This window comes from Artibeus jamaicensis, unplaced genomic scaffold, assembly GCF_021234435.1.
Source record: "Artibeus jamaicensis isolate MK-2021 breed Jamaican fruit bat unplaced genomic scaffold, CSHL_Jam_final contig_923, whole genome shotgun sequence".
NCBI lineage: Eukaryota > Metazoa > Chordata > Mammalia > Chiroptera > Phyllostomidae > Artibeus > Artibeus jamaicensis.
Window position 1 is genome coordinate 4,031,617 of NW_026522014.1, and position 26,743 is coordinate 4,058,359.

At 42.0% G+C, this 26,743-nt stretch overlaps 1 protein-coding gene and 1 long non-coding RNA gene across 4 annotated transcripts in view; one reads left to right on the plus strand and one right to left on the minus strand.

Moving 5' to 3' along the window:
* The window catches only part of LOC128625825 (uncharacterized), a 129,575-nt gene that overhangs the window by 45,857 nt on the left and 56,975 nt on the right, over positions 1 to 26,743 (plus strand). The window contains exon 3 of one of the 3 annotated variants that reach the window (XR_008389649.1): positions 4,120 to 4,852. The exons of 1 other annotated variant lie outside the window; for it this stretch is intronic. This is a non-coding gene — a long non-coding RNA (uncharacterized LOC128625825). Of the gene's footprint in view, positions 1 to 4,119; positions 4,853 to 26,743 lie in introns of those variants that run through there. One more of the 3 variants, XR_008389648.1, reaches the window with a different exon arrangement.
* On the minus strand, positions 223 to 26,634 carry PON2 (paraoxonase 2). Its single transcript, XM_037142790.2, has 9 exons — positions 26,514 to 26,634; positions 17,384 to 17,454; positions 11,744 to 11,799; positions 7,155 to 7,317; positions 6,510 to 6,636; positions 4,849 to 5,049; positions 2,334 to 2,415; positions 1,470 to 1,598; positions 223 to 846 (listed from the first exon to the last, which is right to left on the minus strand). The coding sequence occupies exons 1-9, from the start codon at positions 26,585 to 26,587 to the stop codon at positions 688 to 690; spliced, it is 1,062 nt and encodes a 353-aa protein (XP_036998685.1). The 5' UTR covers positions 26,588 to 26,634; the 3' UTR covers positions 223 to 687.

The window sequence follows — 26,743 nt, forward strand, 5'->3', positions numbered from 1 at the left end:
GAGCTGGTGGAACACTCCATACTAACTGAGAATTTGAGCGGCCATATTTAGTTGATTGTTTTATTTTACTCAAATAAGAGCTCATTTACATTCAGCTTTCAATGAGAAAAGACAGAAATTAACCTTAGGAAGCCTGACTGTCAGAAGGAAATCCCAAGAGGAATCAGCCACTTTCCCATCCCCCCTGAGGACCTGCCTTGAGAATGAAACACAGACAAAACCTGGTCTTCAGTTAGTCTTTAATAGAACTCCAACTCTTTAGTAGTAAACAAAGATGTAAGTATAAAACATCCAAACCTCTCAGTAGTTCCGAACAGTCACAGTGGTCACGCTGTTGGAATAAAGGTCACTCACATTTTAAGGAAATAGATCTACCCTGTTTCAGTGGAATTCACCACTGGCCATTGGAAGGAAGAGGTAAGGCTTATTTTGTGCAAAGTGTATTCACTTTACCAAAAGCAGCTTCTCTCTCTTTAACTTGGCATTAAAAAAACAAACAAACTGTTCATTCTCCTTTTGTTAAAAGTGCTACAAGAACAGAAGGGCCTTCCCTTGCTGAAATAAAATTAACCACACAAGTCATACATTCCTGGCTTGAGTTGGCTGGTTAAATTCCCTCAGAATTAGCGATTCATAGAAAATTAATTGTTAACAGAAGTTAGCACGCTCACATACCAACAGTACAATTTAGAGTTCACAATACAGGGCTCTGTGGTACAAAGTGCCTATGAGCAGCTTCCTATCATACACTGAGGCCACAGAACTTCCCTGGAGGACAGATCCGTTGTTGGCATAAACTGTTGTCACCGTAGGCTTCTCTGATAGAATATTCTGGATGCGGAGAACCTATTCAGGAGAGACAAAGGATTACTATAGAACCACCGTACGCCTGTCAGTCCATCATCAATAATCCGTCTTTCGCAATGAAACAATGGGTAAGAGGGCATGTTGTTGAAAAATAGCAGCTACCAGTCATTTTAAATGTTTAATTGAAGTATTTTCTTAAACCTTCAAAGAAAGTACTTTCTTAACATCTACTTATTCATGCCAACACACAGGACTTAGTGCTATTATAGTAATTGAGCATTAACGGAAATACTTCCACACTAATGCACCTACTTTCACGCTACTTTAAAGCTGGAACGAAAGTCAGGACATGTGGTGCGTTGACAAAAAGCCAGGTATTTAAAAAATTGCCGGTATGCCACACAGGGAGCCCACATGTCTTTATAAAAACGCCTTTTTACTTGCTGCCACCATAATTGAGTACATCAAAAGATTACCTTTCTAAAAGTATTTAAGCAATGTGAAATTCTGCCAATTGTTGGCTTACAGCAACTGCAAAACCACTACATTAGTTTACAGTATTATTGGTTTAAAAAGACTAATTAAACAAACCATCCCCATGACAGTGTACTATATCATTAGTTCAAAAAGACTTGAATAATTAAGGATGAAAACATAAAAACCTCTGATGAAGGAGGATTGTTCGGGTCATAAATGAAGAGCTTCTGGCCATTAGGATGACAGCCCACCAAGATGTCCCCCGAGGCAGGATCAATAGATAAATTATCCACCAGTGTGTCCAACTTGAGTACCTTCCAAATGAAAAAATGTCAGTACCTAAATGACATGAGAAACTTGATTAAATAATTTGGGACTAATCTTTCCTGCCTCTATGCATGTGAGGAAATTGTATCTCCCTGCTTCTACTCCTTTAACATCAATATTGCTTAGAACAAATTTAATAAACTGATTTAGAGTCACTCTTCATCTTCCCTGAAATTAAGAAAGTTAGGGTGATAATCCATCTCTCTAAAAAATGAATTCCTTTTCCCTCAAAAGATGCACAATGAACAGTTAGTCAAAGAACTCATTCAAAGCAAAATAGGAAATTCTTAATCAATCTCAAATATGTGTTGTCAAGCAGGAAGAAAATAATAACGGTGTGGAACCCAATTTCTACCTTCATTTATTATTGAAAGAACTGACAAGTGCATAAATCTTCATTTCAGAATTCATCTATTAGTCTTTTCAATTGAGAAAATTCTTATTGGAATTCATCAGGTGCCGTCACTACTTCATGTAATGGGCTCTAAATCTGACGCCAATGTCATTCCCAACCCACTGCGGCATGCAACCGCAGCCAGCCTTCATGACTGCTGGAACGGGAGACTCAGCCAGTTTTAAGGTGGTAGTGTTTGAAAAACCGGGATGCCAACACTGGCATCCATACTCTGTTCCCAGTGAGGTACTGCTATACTATAGTATAACTATGTAATTTCAAAGTATAATAGATTAATGTACACTTCATATGTAAAGAAATATTTTACCTTCAGTTGAGTTAAATTCATATTAGGATGTTTTTCCAAAACATGAATTTCATGAGCCAAGGTATCAGCAACGTAGATGTACCTTTGCAGAAAGGACATGTTGGTCAGAGGTCCATGGTAATATAGAGGTTCATTAACACAGCAGGCAAGCATACGTCTTAATAATCTGCAAATAAGTTAATCAGTGATGGGCCCTCAAGCAATGCTTGATAAAGTCAATTTTTATTTAAAAAGTAAACTTTCAAAGTTAACCCGGTGTTGCTACAACAATCATGGACTTATTAAATTATTTTTCAAAACGTTTGTGAGGAAAAATAATATAGAAAATGTTCTGAACATAAAGGCTATGATATCTGCCACTGAAAGGACAACAGAACAAATATTTGGCTTCAAGAAAAAAGCTTTTATATTTCACAATACAATTATATATTTCTAGGTATCACTGACATATTATAGTACAGGACAGAACACATTTTACCATTAATATTCATTAGTACTTAATAAAACATTAACATATTAAAAACTTTAAGAGCAAGAGCTAAGTACCTATTCAGAACAATCTGTCCAGAGAATGAATTAATGGACTACTTTGATTTCACTCTTTGAATGGACTGTTCTGGGGCAACTGTTCTATTAAGCAAGTGTCATGTGTTAAGCCATGAACTCAGTATTGTGACAGAAACACAAAAAAGACACAGCCTTTTCCCCCCAAAAGTTTATAGTATATTGGAATGATCAGACTGGTTTGCACACATTAAACAAATAATGCAGCGTGACTGGTACTACAAGAAATACTTCAGGTCTAGAGACTGAAGAAATTATCTAGACTCTTGAGAACATAAAAGGGCTCACAAAGGAAGGAGCATCTGCACTGATACGGAACTAGAGACAGGATTTGAGAATATGAGGACAAAACACCTTCAAGGCCAAAGGAAACATGTGAGCTAATGCACAGGGGGAAGAATGAGAGAGGCATGTTTGCAAAATAATGAGTTCTTTGTCTGAAGCAAGAAAAGTATCAAAACAGTAGAAAAGGGAGGTTGGAGTTAGCCTGTTAACGAAATTCCAACCCTTTAGCCTGCCTTGATTTAATAAGCAATTGGGTTCCAATAACAAAGAGGCATAATAACAAATGGTCACTTCCATTCAACAATTACTAAGCATTTGTTCTGCACCTGGCAGTGCTTAACATGAGTGGAAGATGAAGCAGAGAGAGCTCCCTCTTTTGGGGGCTCTTAAGGCTAGTTGAACACAGAGAGAGAAATTGACGACAGTGGCAGAAAAGGGAAGTGGGCTGAAAACAAGTTGGAAGAAGGTCTAACGCTCCAGCCAGAGAGGGTGAGACACTGCACCAGGCAGATGTCAGAGCAAAGGATGGGGGTGGAGTGGGGGTCCACACAGGTACAGCCGACAGGACTGACTCACTGTTTGGAAGGAAATGGTACAGGAGAAGGATTAACGCTAAAGCCCCTTTTATTATTATTACTCTTACTATTTTTAGCTTGAATGACTGGGAAGTTTGACTCAGAAAGGTGAGAGCTGGAAAGCAAAACAGACTTGGCTGGAGAGGTGAGACAGTGTCAGTTATAGACAGGATAAATTAAATGATCAGACACACATTTTCTGTAACCAATGTGAAAGGAGAAGTTTTGCCGTGAAAATGAAGATATTTAGTTGTCAAGGACTGCCAATTTTATTTCATGTTTTATCTGTAGTAGTTTAAATTGTTGAGAGTGCTTAGGCAGTAAAGAGGAAAGTAATAAAGAATTTACCATCTTTTCTACAGGCTGTGGTTGGACCTATAAAAATAGCAAGATAATTATGGAAGGCAATTTGACAATATCTATTAAAGACATTTAAAGGGTTCTCTTTTTGAGCAAACAGGTCTACTTTAAGGGGATGTTCTACAGAAACACGTCTGCAAATGAGCAAAGAGGAGGAGCCTGTTAGCACCGCCTTGAAGCCAGCACCCAGCTGGCACTGGAACCCGGGTCTGTGTGACTTCCAATCTGAAGATTTCACCATTACACTACGATGCTCCCAAAGGGAGTTTTTCCTTAAAAAATATTTGGCTAAGTTTAAGTTGTAAATGAGACGTACAAAATGGCTTTTACAAAGAAAAAAATAATCTACATATCCATCAACAGAGAACTAAATTAATTAATCATCCTTATAATGGAATAATATATAGCCAATAAAACAATGAGATATTTAAAAGAAAACACCTACCTGATACTTTGATATGTATATATAAATATGATCCCATTTTTATTTAAAAATCACATTTGCACAATTATATAATGATATATAACAAAAGTTAGATACTGTATGTAAACATGTAATACATGTACTTATATAAGAAATATATTACATATACACATTTAATCATGTATCACACATATTATATATAATGGACCAAAAATATCAAGTAAGCTATTTCCACACTGAAAAGTGAAGAATTTGGCCCATGACCACAACTGAGAGGAAAGGAAGCTACTTTTATAAGGGATCATACTTTTTGTCAGGTGAAATACTAATCCCATTTGCTGAATCAAATCCATCTGCTACCACTTTAACTTCACGTGGACTATAGTAAACGACATTTGTCCAGTGCAAGTTCAAGTATGTTTCCAAATACTTTAGGAGAGGATCAGAGAAATAGTGGTCATTGGTGGCATAGAAATGTGTAGGTCCAACAGCTGTGATGTCACTCACACTGAAAGAGAAAAAGAACATGTAAGAGAAAAGAAAAAGCCAGTGGGTCTCCATATTAAAGGTTAGGAATCCGGAAGGTTTATGCAATACATGCTTTTAATTTTGGGGAAGAGGTTTCTCAGGTAAAGCTCAGCTAAAATCACACAGCTACAGCAATATGCAATCTAGTATACACCATTTGCCAAAGAACAATTTAGTATGGTACCAGGTGATTTGAAGACAGGCCATTTAGCAAGTAAGGCAGGGTCATTATATTAAGAAAGGACTTGGTGCCAACACTATGGTTTTGACAGCAAGAAACGTAGGGCCTTAGTATAGAGCCTTTTGGTTGGTGAGCTGGCTGGGAGGCCAGTAGCATTTACCTAGCTTGCATTTACACAGTTGCTGGGTCTTCCTGAGTTTCTTTGCTTAGTTATTAGTCAAACTATGGTTGACTGTTCAATTTCTACCTGACTCACAAAGCCAACCAGCCGAGAATGACCTGGCACTCAATAAACACTTGCAGAGAAATGGATGATGAAATAGCCACAGTACAATGTTTTAGGTGAGAGATTTATATGCTTAAAACAATTACATTTTTAAAACCAGTTAGGCAAATGTGTTATTAAATCTAAATTCCAATTACCCGATGCGAAATTTTCTGAAAGAGCTGCTTTCTCTGTTGTGAAATGAGAAACAGAGCTACAGGGTAGGTGGGTCCCCTCTTTCTGAAAGACCTCTGTCATGCAGGGGCTGCCTGGTGGTATTTCTGCTCTTGTTTATGATGAAGCGCATTTCTGGAAGAATGGCTGAAGTTACATGCTTCCCTAGGTAGGGAAGTAGAAATTAAAAATATCTATCAAATTCAAACTTTAAAAAAGCAGTAGGCTAATGCCAGCGGAGCTGGGGGGGTTCCACGACTCTCTTTCAGTCACATTATCAGTCCGCTGTGTGTTCCTGAAGGAGTAGTGACCCACTTCCAATCTGAATCCTTCCAATTCTGTACGGTCATTAGCTTGTGGCCACCACTGACCCCATGAGGACACTTAGCATTAGTCCCTCACAAAGCATACAAACTCTATACAAAGCAGGCTGCTCTTCCTTGACAGGAGAGGTATTGTTGTTTAGTTGAGCGATGAGTTATCTAAGATGGAAGGGGACAGCGGGAAAAATGGCGAGGTTCATCTTCTCCTCCCAGGATGGCCCTGAAGAGCATCTCTCCCTGTAGTTTTAACATTTCATCATTTCTCAAGGGAGTCCGAAGAGCATCTCTCCCTGTAGTTTTAACATTTCGTCATTTCTCAAGGGAGTCCGCACAGGACACTGATTATTGTAATGGAGGACATTGACCTTCCCTGCTCTACAGGGAAACCACACACACGAATGCATGTTTATGTGCGTGTGTTTTAGGGGAGAGGACCGCCATGGGAGCATCTGAAAATTCCGGAGATAAAATGGAGAGTGAACAAAAGGACTAAGTACCTTGGAAGAAGCTCATGTTTGATTGTTCTTAGATGCAAAAGAAAATTATCTTCTTCTTCAAATTTAAAAATTTCCACCGTATTCTTGGATTCTGGGTGGTTTACAACAAAGAGATAAACTGTGTCATCTGAGAAACGGAAACAATAGAGTTAATTTACCAGAGAACCCTGGGACCTCTGGACAGACACTGACATTTAAATACCACGGGCAAGCAAAGGTTAAATGTCTGAGATCGTTCTTCCTTCCTGTCTTTCCCATCACTGTTTGCCTGCTGTTATTTCTGATCACTGGTCCCCTGACCTTTAAGAAAGAATGTTTTGCACTCCAATACAGAATTCATGAATAATCTGTGGACAGTTTAATTCAGAAATCTAACTCCTTTTTTTTAATGCAATGATCATAGGTATATATAAAAAGGTTATGAAATCTAAACATTCTTTCAGGTGTTAACTGTTCAAAATTTTGAAAGGCAGCATAATTTACACTTGACTGAAAAGGCAAAGGATCAACTTATTTGTATGAAGCATACAGGAATAATTCATGAGTTAACTGTTCTCTTACAATAGACATGATCCGAATCTATTTTCCACAGTCATTTACAAACCACTGTGAGTTTCTTAACGTTGGTAGCTCATCAGCTCTTACCGTCTATGAAAGTGCTGATCCCATGCGGGTTGAATGATGCCAAATTAAAGCCACGGCTAATTCTTAATTCCAATGCCCTTGGCTTTTCATCTTTGAGATCCATCATTAGTATTCCTCCAGGCTTATCCGGTGCAAAACTGTGCAGTCCTGGACATTTTAGACCCTTTTCAAAACAGGGGAAAAGGTTAAATATAAAGGCTTCAGTATTTTTATGGATGAAAGTAGGAACTATAAATAAATGATAAATAGAGACTTTGGTTAAAGGCAGTGGCATAAAGCTACAAACAAAAAATGCAGAAAGGAGACAATAGAAAAAACAATAATTAGGAGATGAAAAGCTGAAAGGTGGACAATAACTGATTTTTCTGAGTTGAGGCAGAAGACTAGGGGTTTAGTCTCTTCAGAGGGTAGCCGGAAGGTTAGTGAGCAGGAAGATACCAGCTAGAGTTGAAGGTAGGGATACATGAAAGTTTACACACTGACTGTGGACCCTCAAGCCCACAGCCTGCCCCTTGCTTCTGCAAAGCCAGAAGCCTTGGTGAATGGAGTCAGTCAAGACTGCCCCCATGAGACGCCTCACATCCCATGCCCGCTGCAAAAGCAAATCCTGTTGACTTTGCCTTGAAAATACACCCCTTCATAAGAATGTGACCACCCTTCACCACTGCCTCCGTGGCTGCCCTGGTCCAAAGCACCATGGTGACGGGCCTTGGTGCTTCTGTCCCTGACTCCTTGAAGAAATCTAGTCTCACATCAATGACTGTTCTGTCAAATGATGTCATACCTGTGATTGAAACTCACATCTCACTCAGATTAAAAGTGAAAATTCCTACGATAGCCTAAAGGCCCTGTAAGATCTGCCCTGGTCATCCTCCTTCACACTACCCCACCCCGAACACTCCATCTCTGAGCCCTCACCTCCTGTTAAACCTTGTCCTCACTCACGCTGCCTTGGCCATATTGCTTCGCTGACGTTCTTCAGGCAAACCAAGCACATTCTCACTGCAGGGCCTTTACACGCACTGTTTCCTCTGCCTGGGATTGCTTCCCTCCCTGGACCGCAGATCTAGGCCTTCTTCCCTCAACTTTTTCTTCTTCTTTTTCTTTTTAAAAGATTTTACGTATTTTTAGAGAGAGGGGAAAGGAAGGAGAAAGAGAGGGAGAGAAACATGATGTGTGAAAGAAACAGCAATTGGTCGCTTCTCTCACATCCCCAACTGGGGACCTGGCTCACAACCCAGGCATGTGCCCTGTCTAGAAATGGAACCAGCAACCTTTTGGCCCACAGACTGGTGCTCAATGCATTGAGCCACACCAGCCAGGGCCCCTCGACTTCTTTATCTGCGCCAAATGTCACTTACTGCCATATGACAGATAACCCTGTAGAAATGGCGGTTCCCCCTTCACCACAGCTGTCCACTGCCTCACCCTACTTTACATGTCGTTAAAGTGAGGCCACCATCTGTACTTGTTCCCTCCCCGCTGGAACAAGGGTCAGGACCCTGTGTTACCTGTTTACTGCTAGAACCCAGGACCCGGGTTAGTGAATGGCTCATTCACGGTCTGTCCTTTGTTCACTGATTCCAAATGCCGCCTTTACCGTGTTCTAGATTCCTGTTTACACACTGGTCTGTTTGAGGGCTCGTGCTTATTCATATACCACATATTAATTACCACAGCTTATTTATAAAGTATGGCAAAATGTATATATATTAAGTCCCCATATCCCACACATCACTGCTTTATCTTTACACTGTAGTCCTACATATTTCTGCTCATTTATTTTTCTGTATGAATTTTGGAAATTAAGCTGCTGTTGTGAATAAAATGTTGCTGTTATTATTATTATTATTATTACAACTACATTTTTCTACTTGCTTGTTCTTAGTGCACAGGAAGGCCTGAGTTCCTGGAGCTTCTCATCAGGGTTGAGTTAGAATTTTACTTCATGATTTTTTTGGCACCCACTGAAATAATCAAGGTCTTTTTTCTTTTAAATCTTTTCAGTCATACTTTAAAAGAGTACCAAAAGGAGTCTCACTTTATGCACAAAACTGGACACAAGCGATATTCTCTCCAGTTAAAAAAAAACTGACCAAGGCTGGCAGGGCCAGCGAGCAGAACGGAACTGGAGCCGTGCTCCTGCCGCCCCGCAGGGCCCCCTCCGTGGGGGAGGTCTCTCTCCTCTACCAATACCCCACAAAGGACAGCCTGGCGTCGTGCACAGGAAGCTCTGCACAGCCCGGCTCTGCCAGGGACGGTGGTAACTCTTCTATCATTTAAATCTGCTTTTCCTCCTTTTTTTAAATCTTAGTTTTACTTACAGTGAACCACACACAGAAGTTACCACCTTCACCATGTTTAAGTGTACAGTGCAGTAGTGCTGAATACATCCATGCTGCCACCTAAATCCTTTTCATAATCTCCTGGGTGTCATCCAATGCCTCATTAAGCGTGATGTTGGTTTTGAGGTGACCCTCAAACCTGTAACTATGGAACAGGACAGGCTGGATGGGCTAAAATGCTTAGAAGAAGAAAGAACAACTGACAAGATATATGAGTTATTAATTTAGAAAGGACCATATTCTGGGAAATATTAGAAACTGCACTGAGTAAATTAAAGAAATAAGTGGGCTTGTTTCTAGATTTGAAAAAAAGAAATGAAAGTCATATGACCAAGGAAGGATACAAAAAAAAAAGAACCCTGACCATGGCTGGTGTAGTTCAGTGAATTGAGTGCGGGCCTGCAAACCAAAGGATGGTGGTTCTATTCCCAGCCAGGGCACATGCTGGGTTGCAGGCCAGTTCCCAGCGGGGGGACGCACAAGAGGCAACCATACATTGATATTTCTCTCCCTCTCTCCTTCCCTTCCCCTCTAAAGATAAATAAATAAAATCTAAAAGACCCCAGGAAATTCTGTTAACATAGTTATGAGACCATTGCAACTCTAAGCCCCTCAGCTGAAATGGCTATAGACTTAGCCCTGGCTGGCATGGCTCAGTTGTTTAGAGTACCGCCCATAAACTGAAGGGCTGCAGGTCTGATTCCCAGACAGGACCTGCATGAGAATGCAAAGAGGGCAGCCGATGGACGTTTGACCGACATTTCTCGCAGCAATGTTCTTCTTTCCCCCTGTCTGCACCCCTCCCGCTTACTCTCTCAAAAAAGCATCCTCCTCAGGTGAAGATAAGAAAGGAAAGGGAAGAGAAGAAAAGAAATGGCTATAGATTTATGTGCTTAGAAACCTCAGTCCTCCCAATTCAGATAGATTCCTATGGGGAGAGAATTTTGAAATAGGTGCCTCCTGGATGACACAGATCTCTGGGAGCCCCTCCTCGTCCAAAAATAAAAATTACAAAAGCAACTGCCTTCTACTTGACTCAGGATGTCTGCATCTCCAGTTATGAATAATTTTGACTCATAGCCCCAGTGTTTCTTCCTCAGCCTGTAGGTATACGAGCAAGCCTGTGCCTCTAAACAAACCCACAGACCTACTAGAAATGTAATTTTACTCATCCTGTGGAGGTTATTAAATAACGCTTTGTTTACAACCGTATTTTAAAAACTTAATATAAACACTGGTGTTTCTGCACAGCGTTTCCTTTTTCCCTCAGCGCTAACAGTCAGCTGCACACTGGGTTTCACATAAACACCGTTGGGCGCCTGGAGAGTGGCCTAACCTCATTCTCATCTGAGCTGAGTCCTCTCACCTCTCTCGTGAGTCTGACGACTATTTTATTAATGTTGTAACTCCTGACTTTCTCACATCCCTCCTGAACCTCAGAGCCTGAAAATAACAGATGCCGAGAGGAAAAGCAATCATTATAGGCTGCCTCCAAAGCTGGGGACTTCTTCCTCTAGGAAAACCAAACCCACGAAGATGCCAAGGACCCTTGCTTTGGGCCCAGCCCAGAAAGAATGATGGTCTGAACATCCTCATTGTCGCATGGAGACAGTTTCCCCATTCCAGTGCACACTAACGTAGGCCAGCATCACACAGGCCAAGCAAGTTCAATGTCATACATACTCTCACGTGCCCAGCAAAGGTGATTTTTCTGCTTATAAGAATTAAGGCACAGTAAAGGGTACAAATACACTCTGTTGATGACTTTCTACTTATGATTGGCTGTATAAGGGGGAAAGAAAGAAGGAAAAACATTGGTTCTCTCTGGGAAAGTTGATATATCATTTGAAAATAAATAATTGACAGCCAGTTGAATACCAAATGGAAACAAAGGTAGACGCTGTATTTAAAACACAGGATGCTGTATAATGTCCCACTGAATTTTCAAAACAATGCCCACAATACCCCCTCCTCTAAGTAAAAACTTTTAAAACATAGACTACACTGGAATATCTTAGTACAGTGCGTGGGGACATAAAGGGCAAAAAAGCCAACTGACAGAGACCTTTTCATCTCTGCATTTAGATAAGTTTGAGGAAATTTTCCAAGATCCTGTTTGACCTTTTTTTCCCATAAACATATTTTTAAAAGTGAGTAATTTAAAAAATAAGTCACTGCTCCACAGGTCTCATCAAAGTCCCCCGGACCTCCTCCCCTCAGACTGGGAAGATGGAAGGTACTCACCACACTAAGGAAAGCCAGACCATTGGGGAGAATGTCAATATCTTCAGCGCCAGCTTCTGCAAGTTCAGGAGACAGATAAATGTCATGTTCAAATTCTGTTATTTGTTTAATGGAGCATAACTAGGACTTCGCTTACTTTATCAGTGCCTGAATCTTTAGGGATGGTTCTGTATTTTTTTCTGAGGAACTAACACTCCTCAGTGAACGTCAGTCTAAATCCCTTCCGGCAGTGAACTTCTGACTTTAAATGTTACATATTTTATGTTTACTCAAATCAAAGTCAAGTAATCACCACATTTCCAGGGATAATACAGAAAAAGTTGACATCTGTACACCCTTATGATAAACATCCAGATGTCTGTACAAAAGTAATTGACATCAGGGGAATATTACTTTCAAAATGAAGGGCTCCTAGTCATTTAACCATGCAAATAGCCTTGTCCCTTTCTCTGCTCATTCAATCTGATGCTAACATAGACTTTTCTCTCATTAGCAGAGAGAAGACACCTGGGATTACATAGTCCCTCTTTAAAAAACAATGCCTGCTTGTTCTCAAGAGCAAAGAAAGCTTTCTGTTTAATCTTTAAATTTAGGCTTTAAATTACAGGGAAAAAAGCCAGCAAAGGAAAATTAATGAAAAATACCATGTACCTAAGCCAACTGAAGCTTCTAACGCATATCTCTGAGGCAGACTACAATTACTATTGATTGTTTATTGATTGTGGGCAGTACACTCCAGACATCACAGCAAATAATTAGATGTAAGACCTTCCCAGTGGTCTCACTGTGTAAATTGTGCAGACAGATAATAGACCCAACACCAGAAAAGAGGAATAAAAATGGCAGAATTAAGCCAAATCATGACACATTCTCTGAATCTACAAAAATCAAATAGTTTCCTTTCCATTAAGATTTCTCTAAGATTATATTTCTAGGTTGTCAAAACAAAAACAAAAACAAAAAACCCAAACAGCAACTATCTGGCCAGTTTTGGTTTTGATTCATGAGTTTGCATTTGGCTAGTTGTCTCCAGTGTTGCTGACTCTAACATCGTAAAGTAAAAGAAAATTAAAATGCCGATGACTTCTTTGCAAAGATGATCCATTTGCCTGTTCCTTGGAAAGGAGATACATATCAACTTAATCACGATATAGTGAAAGAAATTTTAACCTGGGGTCTGTGGATTCCTAAGGAGCCGAAATGGGTTTCAAAGAGTCTATGGTCCTTTTGAAATTCTGTATAATGTAAAATGTCTCCTGTATGTGCAGATGAGAATTTTTTGTGAAAAGGGTCCTGAGATTTCCAAAAGGCTCTGTGATACCCCCGAAAAGGTTCAGAAGCACTAGGCTGTAGTGCCATGGTGTTCTCCCCTGCTAACGGGCAGGGGCCAGGGAACCCCACAGCGGGAGTGAGCAGGGAGAGAGAGAAAGAGAGAGAGAGAGAGAACTCGAGTCCATGTTTTGCTTTCTGGATCCACTTCATTGAGTAGGAGCTCCACTTGAATTTGTAGTTTCAGAAAAAATTATTTAAGGCCATTTCATTTCCATGTGTGCATGCTTACACATGGACAAAAAATACAAAAAAATTTTTTTAAGTTTCTTTGGATGGTAGGAGTATGAGTAATTTTTCACTGTCTTTATATTTTTCATTGTTTAAAATTTTCTATGAATGATAGTATTGTTTAAATAATCAAGAAAGAACAATGTTCTTAAAAGATATTCTCATTTCAACTATACTGTAACTTTTTCTTTATGTTTCATTCCATGGCCTAATTCTAAAGGGTGAAAAAGACACCTGCAGCTTTCTTTAGAATACTCCCCAGATTTACTCCCCAATCTTCTTTCCTACAGCCATTACTTAGGCTTTTATCATCTTTTATCACCAATTTGGTGGGATTACTGCAAGGAAGTCAAATGCTGGAGACATTTTTTTTTCCTCCAATAATAAAAAACGCAGGAGTACTAGTAGCATTAATAGCTACTCACATACATTGTTTACCAAGTATCAGGCTCCTTAAGTAAAGATACACGTTATTTCATGAGTCTCATAGCCCTAAGAAGCAATATCATGATCTCTTAATATATTTAGAATAGAGAATATGGAGGCTTTGAAAGGTTAAGCAAATTATTCAAGATCACAGACTGGAAAGCTGGGACTCAGATCCTTTTGTTCTGACTTAAAAAGCACATTTAAAAAAAACAGCCTAGCATTTAATGATGTTTCTGTCAGAACCACATCCTGGTTCCTCCCCAGGGACACTTCACTTTGTAAGTTCAACTGTGGTCAATTCCATGGTTTGGCTTCTCCCCGCCCCCCCAAATGCTTGCATCCATACCTCTCACCAAGATTGTCACCAATTCATACCTTGTTCTTTAAAACCTCTTCTAAACCCCCTTTTCTCCAGTCTTCCAGCTTAGCAGCTGATTCTGACCCCTTCTGATTCTGCTGACAATCAATCACCTCTCTACGCCAGAGCTGTGTTGCTTCCTCAGCCTTTGTCCCAGAGTGACCACATCGGGCACGGCCACCTAGTCAGCCTAGGCCATTTGCTCTTTTGGGGACTATCATGGTAAATACATTTCTCTGTTCTCTAAGTTACTTACTGTACCTTTGTAACGGCAAGTCAGCCCTGGCCACACTCAGCAGAGTATCCCATATGTAATGTGGCTTCCCCCTCCACTTTTTCAGTTTACTGGTCAGCTACCTGTATAATCAATCACTCTGGGAGAGCGACATTAGAGAGAGAATTTGCAAAAGTTACTGAGCCTTAGGTCTTCATTTGTTATAGAAAGAAAAAAATACTTCTATCTCACAAGTAGTGGGGTTTTGTGGTTTTCCTACTCATAGGCAGACTGTAGGTACTTCACAACAAAAGCTACACATTTTAATGCCTTTTAAAAAATCTCCTAAGCAGCAATTGTTGTAAAGGTCTCAACTGCCAAGTACATAAAATCTTTAATTCACTCCAGTGAGATAATGCATTCAAAATTTTGTTTTAGTCCAGGACTCTGAATGCCAGCAATTTGAAAACACAAAATGTTTTAAACTTTCAAGCTTCACATACAATCCACCAGTTCTTGCCATTATAATATTTTCTACTTTAGAAACTAGTATTTTACCAAATTGTAAATGTGTAAAATCGTAGATGTGTAAGAGCTTAGTTTCTGTCTGTAAGATACACTGGAAGGAATAAAAAAATGGAATAGTGAACTCCCTTTCTGTCTCACAGAAGGTACATATCCTGGGTGTGTGGTAGATGACTATTATTTATTAAAACAGAAAGACATGATATGATATGGATAAAGCACCAGCCATGGTAAAGGCAGCATTGCTCTGTGTGTGTGGGTATGTGTGTTGAAGAGGAAGGGGTAGTGGTCTCACCTCTTGGAGGGATTACTTGGCCTCAAGTTCATGGCTACTACTGTTTCCAAACTGGAAAGTAAACATGAGAACCCCTCTATGCTCACTGCATACCATAAGTTGCTTTTGCCTATATGGGAAAGAATGGCCAGCGCAGCGATTCCTTGTAATCAAAGACCACCACCAAATAAGCGACTGTTGTTAAAAACATATAACCATGAGCTATGATTAGCCATTGCACATCACACACATAGCATTCAACAAATGTTCATATAGTGTGTGCTAACCACAGAGCAAAACCAAAAGAAAGGGGGGGGAAAGCCCAATTCTAATTGGATCTAAAAATGTATCCCAAATGTGCTTCTAATCACTCCTCGTCTGCGCTCTGTTGCCTTCTGAAGTGTCTCGGAGGCATTAAGCACTTCACAAGAGGGGCCACAGGTGACCTATTTCCTCATTCTTTGCAATTCCAGGCAGCAGCTCACACACATCACAACATAAAGGTCACAAACGGAGACAGATGCTTGTTCTGAATACAAATGTTGTTGGGCTGGTTTTTCTCTGGGGGGCCCTCCATCCCAGTGAGTTATAACAGCAATACATTTGGCAGTGTGTCCTGTACTGCGTCTGGCTGTGCCCTGTTGTCTATTCTGAGACTTGAATTCACAGAAGCTGGGCTTCACAAGACAAGGGCTGCTTAATAATTCGACGATTATTAACTGAGTAGCAAACATAACCTTAAAGATTACTGACTCAACCTCCCAACATCCCTTCCAGATGCCATCTGGCTTTTGCTTAGTGACCAATTCTGAGGGGGCCCTTTGCAATGGCAGCCAGAAGGCAGGGTGCATTGCTAAGTTTCTTGGGACTCCAGATAACCTTAGTTCTAGAACTGTCTGTATAATTCAGCACAGATCTGGTCCATCTGGTATTTGATACTCAGTTTATCAAATACCAGACTTCCTGCTAAATATTTGGGCAACTGAAACAAAGAGAAGCCCCAGGAAGAAGAAGTCAGGAAATCTAAGTGAAGAGAGATAGGACTGGGAAGAGCAGAAAAGCAGCCAGAGAGGAAAAGAGACAGAGCACCTTGGAAACCAGAAGTGTAAAGGACAAAAAAAAACTTTGAAGTGGAAAAGGCTCTTCTAGATGCTGATAGGGTTCACGAAAGTGAAACCTCCTTGTGTGAGATCCAGAAAGGCCACTACACTTTTGCTTCTGCTGATGACCACACTTTTGTGTTTGCTAAGAGCACTGTGAGCCATGTCTAGAGAGGACCTGGTTATAAATATCAGCCATGGAGTTTCTGAGTGTTGCTAACTCAAGGGCAACATAGTGATGACTGTTGAAACTGTAAACATATCTGTTAAAAGAATAACCACCCCACTGCTAAGGATTTAACCTGCAGACAAATCCAAGAGCTACACATATAATCATGTTCACTGATTTGTTTGCAGCTGCAAAAACTGTAACCACCCAAATGTGCGCTGAGAAGGGAAATGGTTAAATAAATCATGGTACATGTATGTACCAGAAAGAATGAGGCAAATCCCCATGTGCTGATGTGGAAAGCTGTTCACACTTCATTCAGAATAAAGCAGGTCGCAGAATGTAAGCTTATACTAAGATGCCAGTGGTGAAAGAAATGGATACATATGTGCTTCCCAGATGTTGTGTTTTTTACAAATTAGAAGCAACACCTTCCACAAGCAAAAGGACTGCAACTCACTTGATTGCAGTTGTCCCTTTACTGTGATGGTCTGTAAGCAAACCAGCAATATCTCTGGAGTAGGCCTGTACGTGTTTGCGTTTGCAATGGGAACGTCGGGAAGGAGAAGAAGCAGCCTTTGTAGAGATAAAGGACTCTTTCTGTGGGGCACAGAGATTTTGTTGAGAGATTTTTATTTCCTATGTTATAACTTGTTCGCCTTCTGTCTTACCTCTACCAGCTGACTACCAAGCTAATGGAACACAGATCTTTAAGGCCACCCATGACAAAGAATACCCACGTTACCAAAAATGCTCCTAAAAGTCAGTAAGCAAGCAAGAATGCAAAGAATAAACATAGGATTGTAGAAATAATTAATAAATTACAGTCAGAGTAAAAGAAGAAATACAGGGAGCATGAGATCAAAAGTGGTTGGCTGAAGACATTCCATTGCTCTAATGTGATTTTTCCTCTGATAAGCAGTAATGGTGTGCCAAAATACTGTTAAAAAGTTTCTGAGTGTTGACAGCCAACCAATGTGAGGTGGGTACCAAGCAATTTCTCATGCTTACCGATGCCTTTAATCAGGTGGCAGTTTGGAAGGTCTACAGATTCTATTGCACTGGAAGCTTTAAGTCGATTCCTGTTTTAAAAACAAAAAACAAAAAACGTCTGTTTATGTATTCCCTGCTTTGTTGCAGAAAGGGTTTAAGAGGCTTACAGCCATACAGAAACCATAGCATTAATCTAAAGTAGAGCAAAGGGAAGGTCAAAAGACAAGGGGAGGAACATAAAATGGCACCAGAAATGAAGTTAAAATAGCAATGCATATCCTACAGTTCTACAGGTCAATGTGGGCTACCAAAGAAAGTCAGTAACTCAACTAACAAAACTTCTAATGCCGGTTCCTATGCAAATATAAACCTGGACCCTGTCCCCTGTCCCACGGCTCTGGTGCTGTGGAAAGAGCCCTGGCTGTATAACCAGGAGCCCTGTCTTTCCTCTGAAGTCCCAGAGAGCCAAGAAATGCTCAGACCCTCTGCAAAACGACACCATGATTGAAGGGAGGGCAAGAAAACAGCACTGTTTGGAGCCTGGTACACAGAAGACACGCCACAAAGAGCTACTAACGCAGAGGGACAAGGCCCCATTCCCAGGACAATACACACTGGGGTTAGGAGTGTGGAGAGCACCACTTACTTTGGCAAAACTACTTGCTGTTGCTTCTGGAAAACTAATGTGCAGAAATAATGAGAAAATAATGAGCTCTAGCAAGGTTATCTTCCCTCTTTCTTCCCGCCCTAGAGTAGAAGGCCACAAAGCGGGCTGGGCAAACACATCTGGGATCTTCTATTTTGAAGGTCACGCGCTGTAGGCTTCCCCTTTCTTCTCTCACTGTCTCACCTTCCCTCTCTGTTCTCTACAGTCATACATAACAATAGTGCAGCTAGTTTACATCGTTCAAGGTGGTTCACACATCCACATGATGAAGAGACCTGGGGACAACTTGCTGCCTGTCTCTCTCCTATTCATCTCCTCGACAGCTTCTGACTTCTAGACAATGACTGTGGGGAAGGCTCCTGGTTTCTCAATGAAATCAAACAAAAAAAACCTAGGCCTAGATGACCCAGAATCACAAACGATGGTGGACAATTACTATAGACAGAGATAGGCAAAAGTAAGTTTACAGTTGTTCATATGGAAAGATATATAGGTTATGATCATTACAAGAGCTTTTTTAACTCAAAAGTGTCACAGTGCAACTGGAAATCACTTTTGCCCATCCCTGTACTTTGGCAAGTCCAACTGAAGCGCTAGTATGTATTTGAAATTGCAGAACTCCAATAGTGTTAAGTTTCTTGAAACAATATAAAAACAAAGCAATATAAAATAAATGAGGGCCCTGGCTGGTGTAGCTCAGTGGTCTGCAAACCAAAGGGTCACTGGTTTGATTCCCAGTCAGGGCACATGCCTGGGTTGCAGGCCAGGTGCCCAGTGGGAGGTGTGCCAGAGGCAACCACACATTGATGTTTCTCTCCCTCTCTTTCTACTTCCCTTCCCCTTTCTCTAAAAAATAAATAAATAAAATCTAAAAAAAATAAATGAAATAATATAACATTTATAGATATATTAAAAAACAAAAACTTTGTTTTTAACAACGAAAATTTTAACATAAAGCAAAAATACATTAACTCACATTCATGAATTGTAGGAGGGATTTAAAAAGGCAAACAAGTATACTTAGCCTAATGTTGTAGCCGTGGTAGTGATACCAGTGATGAGGACACTGGTGTTGATAATTATAGGCAATAAAAGGAAATCAGTAATCAAAATAGCGAAAATATACTGACACTGCCATAACTGTGATTTGCCAGAATGAACTCATTAAATTCTTCTTAAAAGTATTTATTATTGACACAGCTGCCCCAAGTTTCCCCTTTGCCCCCCTCCGCTCAGTGCCCCCCTTAAAGTAGGTATCAGTACTTCCACTGATTCAGAGAGGCAACTCTCCTGAGGTTGGGGATCCAGCTGGGAGGCGCCACCTAGAGGCTATGCCCTCATCTGCTCCTGTATTTTTTTTTCAGAAAGGAGCAAAGAAAGCCGTGTATCTCCCTTACCAGCAAGACTGCCTGACCACTGACAAGTCAGTCAACCTCTGTAAGCCTCAGTCTTTTTAAAAATATATATATTTTATTTATTTATTTTTAGAGAGAGGGGATGGGAAGGAGGAAGAGTGGGGAAGAAACATCAATGTGTGGTTGCCTCTCATGTGTCCCCTACCGGGGACCCGGCCTGCAACCCAGGCATGTGCCCTAACTGGGAATCTAACCAGTGACCCTTTGCTTCACAGGCCCGTGCTCAATCCACTGAGCTACACCAGCCAGGGCTGTAAGCCTCAGTCTTTATGTATGAAATACAGATGAGACTAGATGACCTCCAAGGTTCTGGTGACATTGTACAAGTCCAGGTGTAGCTATGTCAGTAGGCCACAGCTGCAGTTTTAATCGAGTTTATGTATCACCTATTCGAGTGTCAATTTTATACAACTTACTATGATGCCCATTTAACTGTACAAAAACAGGGATAATGATGATTACCATCTACCTTTTTCAAAGATAGACTAGATGGATAAAATAAAATCCAGATGTGTTGGAATAGTGTAATATGGGGTATTTTTCAGAGTCAACTTAGTTTGCACAAACGACTGACGATTGCACTTTGCTAATGGGGCAATCTTCTTCATCAACTACTTCAGCTGTGCAGTAGTATCAATGTTCTGTGTGCAGAAGGCCTGCTATTAAAACTGAAGAGTTACACAAGGACCATGCATAGCTTCCAGTTCACCAAATCAGGTCTTCTTGTCTTTAGGATAAAAGAAAGAGAGGATTTTGCTCCCATCCTTTGGGATCCATCGAGGGCTCCAAATTCTCTCGGTAGAGAACTGCTAGGGTTTTGCAAGGCAGAGCAACCAGCTCCCTGCTTCTTGGGGGACAGATCTTTGTATTCCGGAGTGGCAGACCCTACTAGCTGACAAACCTGAAGTCACTCTCATCCCCTTCCTCCTGGAACCTTCCCATTGCAGAGGCGGGCAGGGGAAACGGTTGCTTTTCCAGCCTCCTTTGTATTTCAGGATAACCACGTGAGCCAGGCTTTTAGGAGAGTTTTTGTTCTGTGAAGGAAAGGCAAACACAGGAAGAGAGCGGGCAGGAGGCGTGACTCCTCCCTTCGTGATCTGACCACACAGGCAGTGTTTGGGCCCATGGCCACCACCCAGCGCCCTTCACGTAAGTGTGGGGTCCCAAAGCCATTAGATCTAAGGACAAAAATATAAGAACCTAGTCCTAGTGACTTGATGGATAAGCTCTAAAGTGACTCACCAAGTTTTATCACGTGAGGAAAATAAGCCCCTACTGGTATAAGCTACCACTAATTTGATGTATGCTCTTGCAGCTGCAACACTCCAAACCGATCACAGATTTCAGCGGTTTGGGAGATACAGAACAGAGAGATGAATTTCTTTGGACTAGCGAATCAATCAGCCTACATGCATTTATGCTAAAAAAAATGGTACAAACACTGTTAAGTGGTATCTTTGCTAAAGCCTGTTGCTCCCAACACTTTCTGTCCATAGCATGCTCATGAGTGGACTAGGTCAGACGGCTTGGCAGTCTCGGCTCCGTGGTCACGCAGGCATCGCTAGCCAATCACAGCACTCCTCCCCACCCCGTGGGGCTGGCTGCAGACAGTGTTGCAGGCCACCACTGCCAGTCTATAAAAATGGACGTTGAAGATGAAAGTTATTTGCCATCTCTGTTCTAGGTTCCTTTTGTTTTTTCTCATGTTCCCTTTCTTCTTCATTAAAATTTGGTTATTTTCCTTTGAGTTACAAGTATTATGACAAGTGTGACACGGGAAAGAGCGTATACTGCCTTCTTTCAACTGAGCCAGCCATCACTCTCCAGATGACGCCACCAAAAACGTGCACCTCAGGGTTCTCAATTTGGGGTCCAGTGACCTTTCAGGAGTCCACGGGTAAAACTGCAAGATCTGTGACCTTGGGTGGAGAAAAATACCTCTTTACTTAAACCTCTCACTGAAACTGAGTATTTCCTTTGATGATGGGAGTCAGTAACAAACCGAAGAATTTCCTACTAGCAGTGGCCGCAACTCTGTCACTGATAGAGATTACAGGCATTGCTACATCACATGTCAGATGTGGTCAACATCTCAAGACATCATTTATACTCATCACTATATCTGCTGTTAGATCTTCAATTACTTCTAGATCTACTTAAGGCTTTAATAAAGAAGCCCATGTTATTATATCATACAGTAAATTAAAAGGCATTTTGGCCATGGTATGTAAGTACTAGAGAGTATTTCAGCTGGTTGTGCACTCCCGTGTACTTCATTCCTTGCATTTACAAATAGGAGGCTGAGGGGCCACAGCTTCCCAAGACTGCCAAAGGGATGCACGGATACAAAGGCCCGGACCTCTGCTTGCACAACCTTGTTATTATAGGTAATCTCGCCGACCGTTTACTAGGAGTCTGACATCGTTTCAGTACTCTCCGAGAATGACCTCATTTATTTTTCACAGCCCCACTATGGAGCAGGTAGAATAATCATTCCCATTCTACAGATTAGGACACTGAGACACACAAAGGTGAAATAAAAAGCTAAGGTCTCAGGTGAGCCGTGGAGCTAGGAAATAAATTCAGGCCACCTGGCCACAAAGCACGAACCCACGGTCATCGCCGTGAAATCGATGTAGATTTCTTTCACTCAGGAAACAGTACTGCCCACCCAGAGTGGAGTGAGACAGGGAGGTCAATCACGCTCAGGCTTCACTGGGTGGGAGCGGCAAGGCTGCGCCAGGCTGCGTGACCACTGTGCCCTGAGCGAACTGGAACGTGGTCTTGCTACCAGGCAAGACCTGTGTTCTGTACCTCACAACCTCACAACCTCTGAATTTACAAGCCGATGATGGGGCTTTAAGTACAGACTTAAATACGGACAAACTGGGGCTTTATCTTTTATGGACAAACCTGTAAAACCCTTTGGAATTTACCCCTTGGACCCCTGGAATGCTTGCACTTAGTAACTAGGAATTTGTGCTCAAGCCCGAAAAGCTGGGATAAATCTCTAACAATGGCAGGAGAGCTCAGAGGCTGTGGGGACCTGGGGTACTCGGTATTTGGAATGAGGAGACCAGGCTTAGAGTACAGGTTCGGCACTAATTACTTATTGAACTAACTGGTTAACCCCTCCCAGCCTCAGTTTTTACATAGATAACATTGAAAGGAAGACATATATGAAGACTAAATAAAGTCAGAAATGTAAAAGGGCTTACTTTCCAAATGTCACTAAATGTACATTTTGGTTTAATATAAAGAACTTCTGACACGTCTGACACAGTGACGAGCACACTGTAGTCACACAACAAATGATGAGGATGGTGGTTTGAGAAAGAAGCTGATCCTTTAGAGAGATTCAAAAGCAGACTGGAGAACTTGGCGGAGCTGTCATGAACGTGTCAGGCAAGATGCAGAATGTTCAGACGTTTGTTTGGGGGGTTCCTGCCCACACACAGGTCTCTGATGCACTCAAGTCTCATGATTCACTCCAACCTGCCTACTCTGCAACAGAAAGCAGCTGGCCTGGGGACATTTGCGTATTTCTATTTTCCCTTTTATTGCTCAACCAAGGAAGAGTGGAAAAGTTGGGTATATTATACCATCCTCCCCTGGGAACCTTAGCCAGTTACAGTTCAGAGGAAAAGAGACAATTTTGATGCCATTTACCCACCTGGGACATACTTATGCTAAAAATTTATTCATTGTTTATCTGAAATCCAGTCTGAAATTTAAGTGGGCACCCTGGGGGAGGGAAATAACTTGAGTGCCAAAGTACTGACTAAAAACACTGAGCAATGAAACAGCAGGTACCAGATTACAGCAAACAAACAGAACCCCTGTATGTTTGAAGAGCCTTTCCTTATGCGGGGGCAGGAAATGTTGCCTTTTTGAAATAGACTCTAGTCTACGGCCATACAGCACTGAACAGTGCCCTATCTCTTCTGAAATAGACACTAAGGGTCTGAAGGGAGAAATGGACCCCATTTGAGCACTCCACCCAACTCTAACAGTAGGTACTTGACAGTCTACAATCATAAAGTCGCCCAGTTACAACATACGAGGTGCTCAGTTAAATTTGTATTTCAGATAAATAATAGATGATATTTTAGTATAATTATGTATCAAGTATTGCATGGGATATGCTTATTCTGAAAAATGATTTGTTTATCGGAGTCTCAAATTAAGTGGGCATTCTACATTTTTATTTGCAAAATTTGCCACCCATCACTCATCCCAACATTCTCACGTCAGCTGATATGGGGCTTCATCTATCCAATGAAGTTACCACCCTATAAAGTCACTATCAATAAAGTTTATTACAGTGAAATCTTTATAAAGAAAAAAATGCATTACATTGTAAATTACCTATCAGGTACATTCTATGTACAAAAGCTTTATTTACTTTTTCTGAGGTTTGCAACTGTGAGATTTATCATTTAAAGGGACTTACATTTAAAAACTCAAGATCAGATTACCCAATGGAATACTACACAGGAGAAAGAAAAAAGTCTTCTATCTTTTGCGGCAGCATGGATACGTCAGTCAGTGAAGAACAAATACATATGACCTCACTTATAACTGGGATCCAATGACTAAAATAAACCAATGAGAAAAACATAACCAGAGACACGGAAACATGGAACAGACTGACGGCTGTAGGAGGGGAGGAGGGAGGCAGAGAATGGTGGAAGGAAGGGAAAGGGACTAGTCAAAGAACATGTATGAATGACCCATGGACAATGGAGAGAGGACTGACTTCGGGTGAGAGGGGTGGGCTGGGGGGAGGGGGACAACAGGGAAAAAACTGGGACAACAGTAATAGACTAAAAAATTAAAAACTATGCCCTGGCTGGCATAGCTCAGTGGATTGAGCGCGGGCCTGAGAACCACACGATCATGGTTCGATTCCCAGTCAGGGCACGTGCCTGGGTTGCAGGCCGATTTCCTGCAGGTCGGTTCCCAGCAGGGGACGCACGAAAGGCAACCACACATTGATGTTTCTCTCCTCCTCTCCTTCCCTTCCTCTCTCAAAGATAAATAAATAAAAATCTTTAAAAAAATTAAAAATGAAACTATTTAATACTTCTGTTAAATAACTGAGAAAATAATTGTGGCATACAATGAACAAATAGCTGTAAAATATCTGAAAACTATAAACTCTCTATATAAACTAAAAGATGTATTACAAGTTAAAAAAATACAACACCAAGATTTGTAAGAAGGAAAACACAGTTAACTGAGAAACCTCCAATTTGCAGTAAGTAAGTGGTGGGTAGAACTTTAGGGACAACTTATTGAGCTTGTGAATTTTGGTGGTCTTGCCTTTGAAACTGAGGCCTGATGGAGGCCAGACCGACCACACAAAATCATCCAACTCAAGAATGTTCTGCAGAGCAGGACAGACATTTATATAAGATGAAAATTAACGCCAACACATTCCTTTCCTACCCGTAAGTGAGCCTCTTCCAACTCTACCCCCAATCCCCTGCAACACACACACATCCCTTCAGCTGCAGATGAAGCTATAGCTACTGCAGAGTAGAGCTGAAAACTTTGGTACCTATCACTTGTGACTTCCCCCATTTCTGAGGTTCCGGAGTTTGGGCCTCTGTTATTCCCTCCCAACGACTGGGATACCTTAACTGGGTTTCCCCGTGTGCTCTCTCTTCTAATTCTTCTCAACCTTAACTGCACATTAGAAGGATCAGACGAACTGAATCAGAATCTGTGGGGGCGCAGCCCAGACATCAGTCCTGCAGGAGACCTGAACCGCAGCCAGGACTGGGAACTACTGCTCTACCGCAACCCATCCTTTCAACTTCATGTCCACTCAGCACGACGGTGCTTGATGTGGTTTAACAGGATCCTGTTTACAACAAGACACACAACAAACATCAATAGTTCCCCTTTGCCTATCACAGCAGACCCCAATTTTGTAACATATTCAACCATCACAAATCTATCCTCCCCTCCCCACACTATTCACATACCTTACCTTTATGCTCCCCTCAAAATGTTCTACTGCTAGTCTCCATACTGCTGCACGGTAATCCCTTAGTTCAAGCCTCACTCTCCACCTGGGACGGCTCCTCCATCCCAGCGTGTTTTATCCGACCTTTAAGGCCAATGTCCAATGTGTCTTCCTACCGAACTCCACCTTTAGGGGTGTAATCTTTCCTCCTTAAGCCTTTAGAGGTGGTTATACCTGTTCTGGACATCCTAATTTATACATACGTATATTTCCTCCTCCTCTGTAATGGCGTAAACTTCTCAAGGGTGAGGACTGCCCCGTACATAGGAGGTGCTCAGTACTTTCTTCTGCATGGGGCTTTATACAATTTGAGTTGGTAATTTAGGAACGATGATGTTTTACCCACCCGTGCTTTTTTTCATTATCACTAAAATGTGAGGTAGACTAGGCTGGTGCTGTCTGGCATTGTGGCTTCAGGGTTCCAAGGTGGGGAGAGAAACAAGGAAGTGATGTAAGACCAGTAGCTGAATATCGCCAATTATAGTTGATCCAGCGCGCCAAGATTAGAAAGCTCCTCAAACTATGCAGGGGAGACGTGGAGAACGACTTTATTAGACGGAGGCTAGCGTGGGCAACAACGAGAAGCAGCACCAATGACCTGAAATACACCTTTATAATTAAAGTTTCAACGCACGAGGAATCGTTTTGTTTTAAAGTTAAAGCCCCTAAGTTTGCCTTCGAGCACTTGCAAAGCACTTGCTTGTCCATCTAAGTAGAAAAGAACTTCGTAAGCGGCAAAGGGTTGCACACTTTCTAAAAAGTCTCGAGATTCAGCCCAAAGTGTGTCGGGTTTTGCTGGAAGGCGGGGATGGAGTCAGGGGTTCAGCCAGGGGTGGGGGGAGCAGAGCGATCAAGAGTTTCCCACCGGCCACGTCCCCGGTGCGGAGAAGCCCTCCTCGGCCTCCGCCCTCCCCGCAGCCCACGGCCCCGGTGTCCGGGGACCCGCGGGCCGGGGAGGCTCCGGGAAGGGCGTCCCGGAGCCAGGGGGCCGGGCCGCGCGGACGGACGGCCGCTGGAGAAGGCGCCACCTACCTGAGCGTCAGGAGCCTCTCGCCCAGCAGCGCCAGCGCGATGCCCAGCACGCTCAGACCCACCAGCCGCCCCATGGCGCGGGAACCCGAGCCGCTCGCCCCGGCCGGCGCGGGAGCACGGTGGGCGGTGCCCGCGTCCGGCTCCCCGCGCCCCGCCCCGTCCCCGGCCTGGGCGGGCTCCTCCCTCCGCCGGGCCTCGGGCCTTTGTCACCACAAACCTCCTTTCCCAGA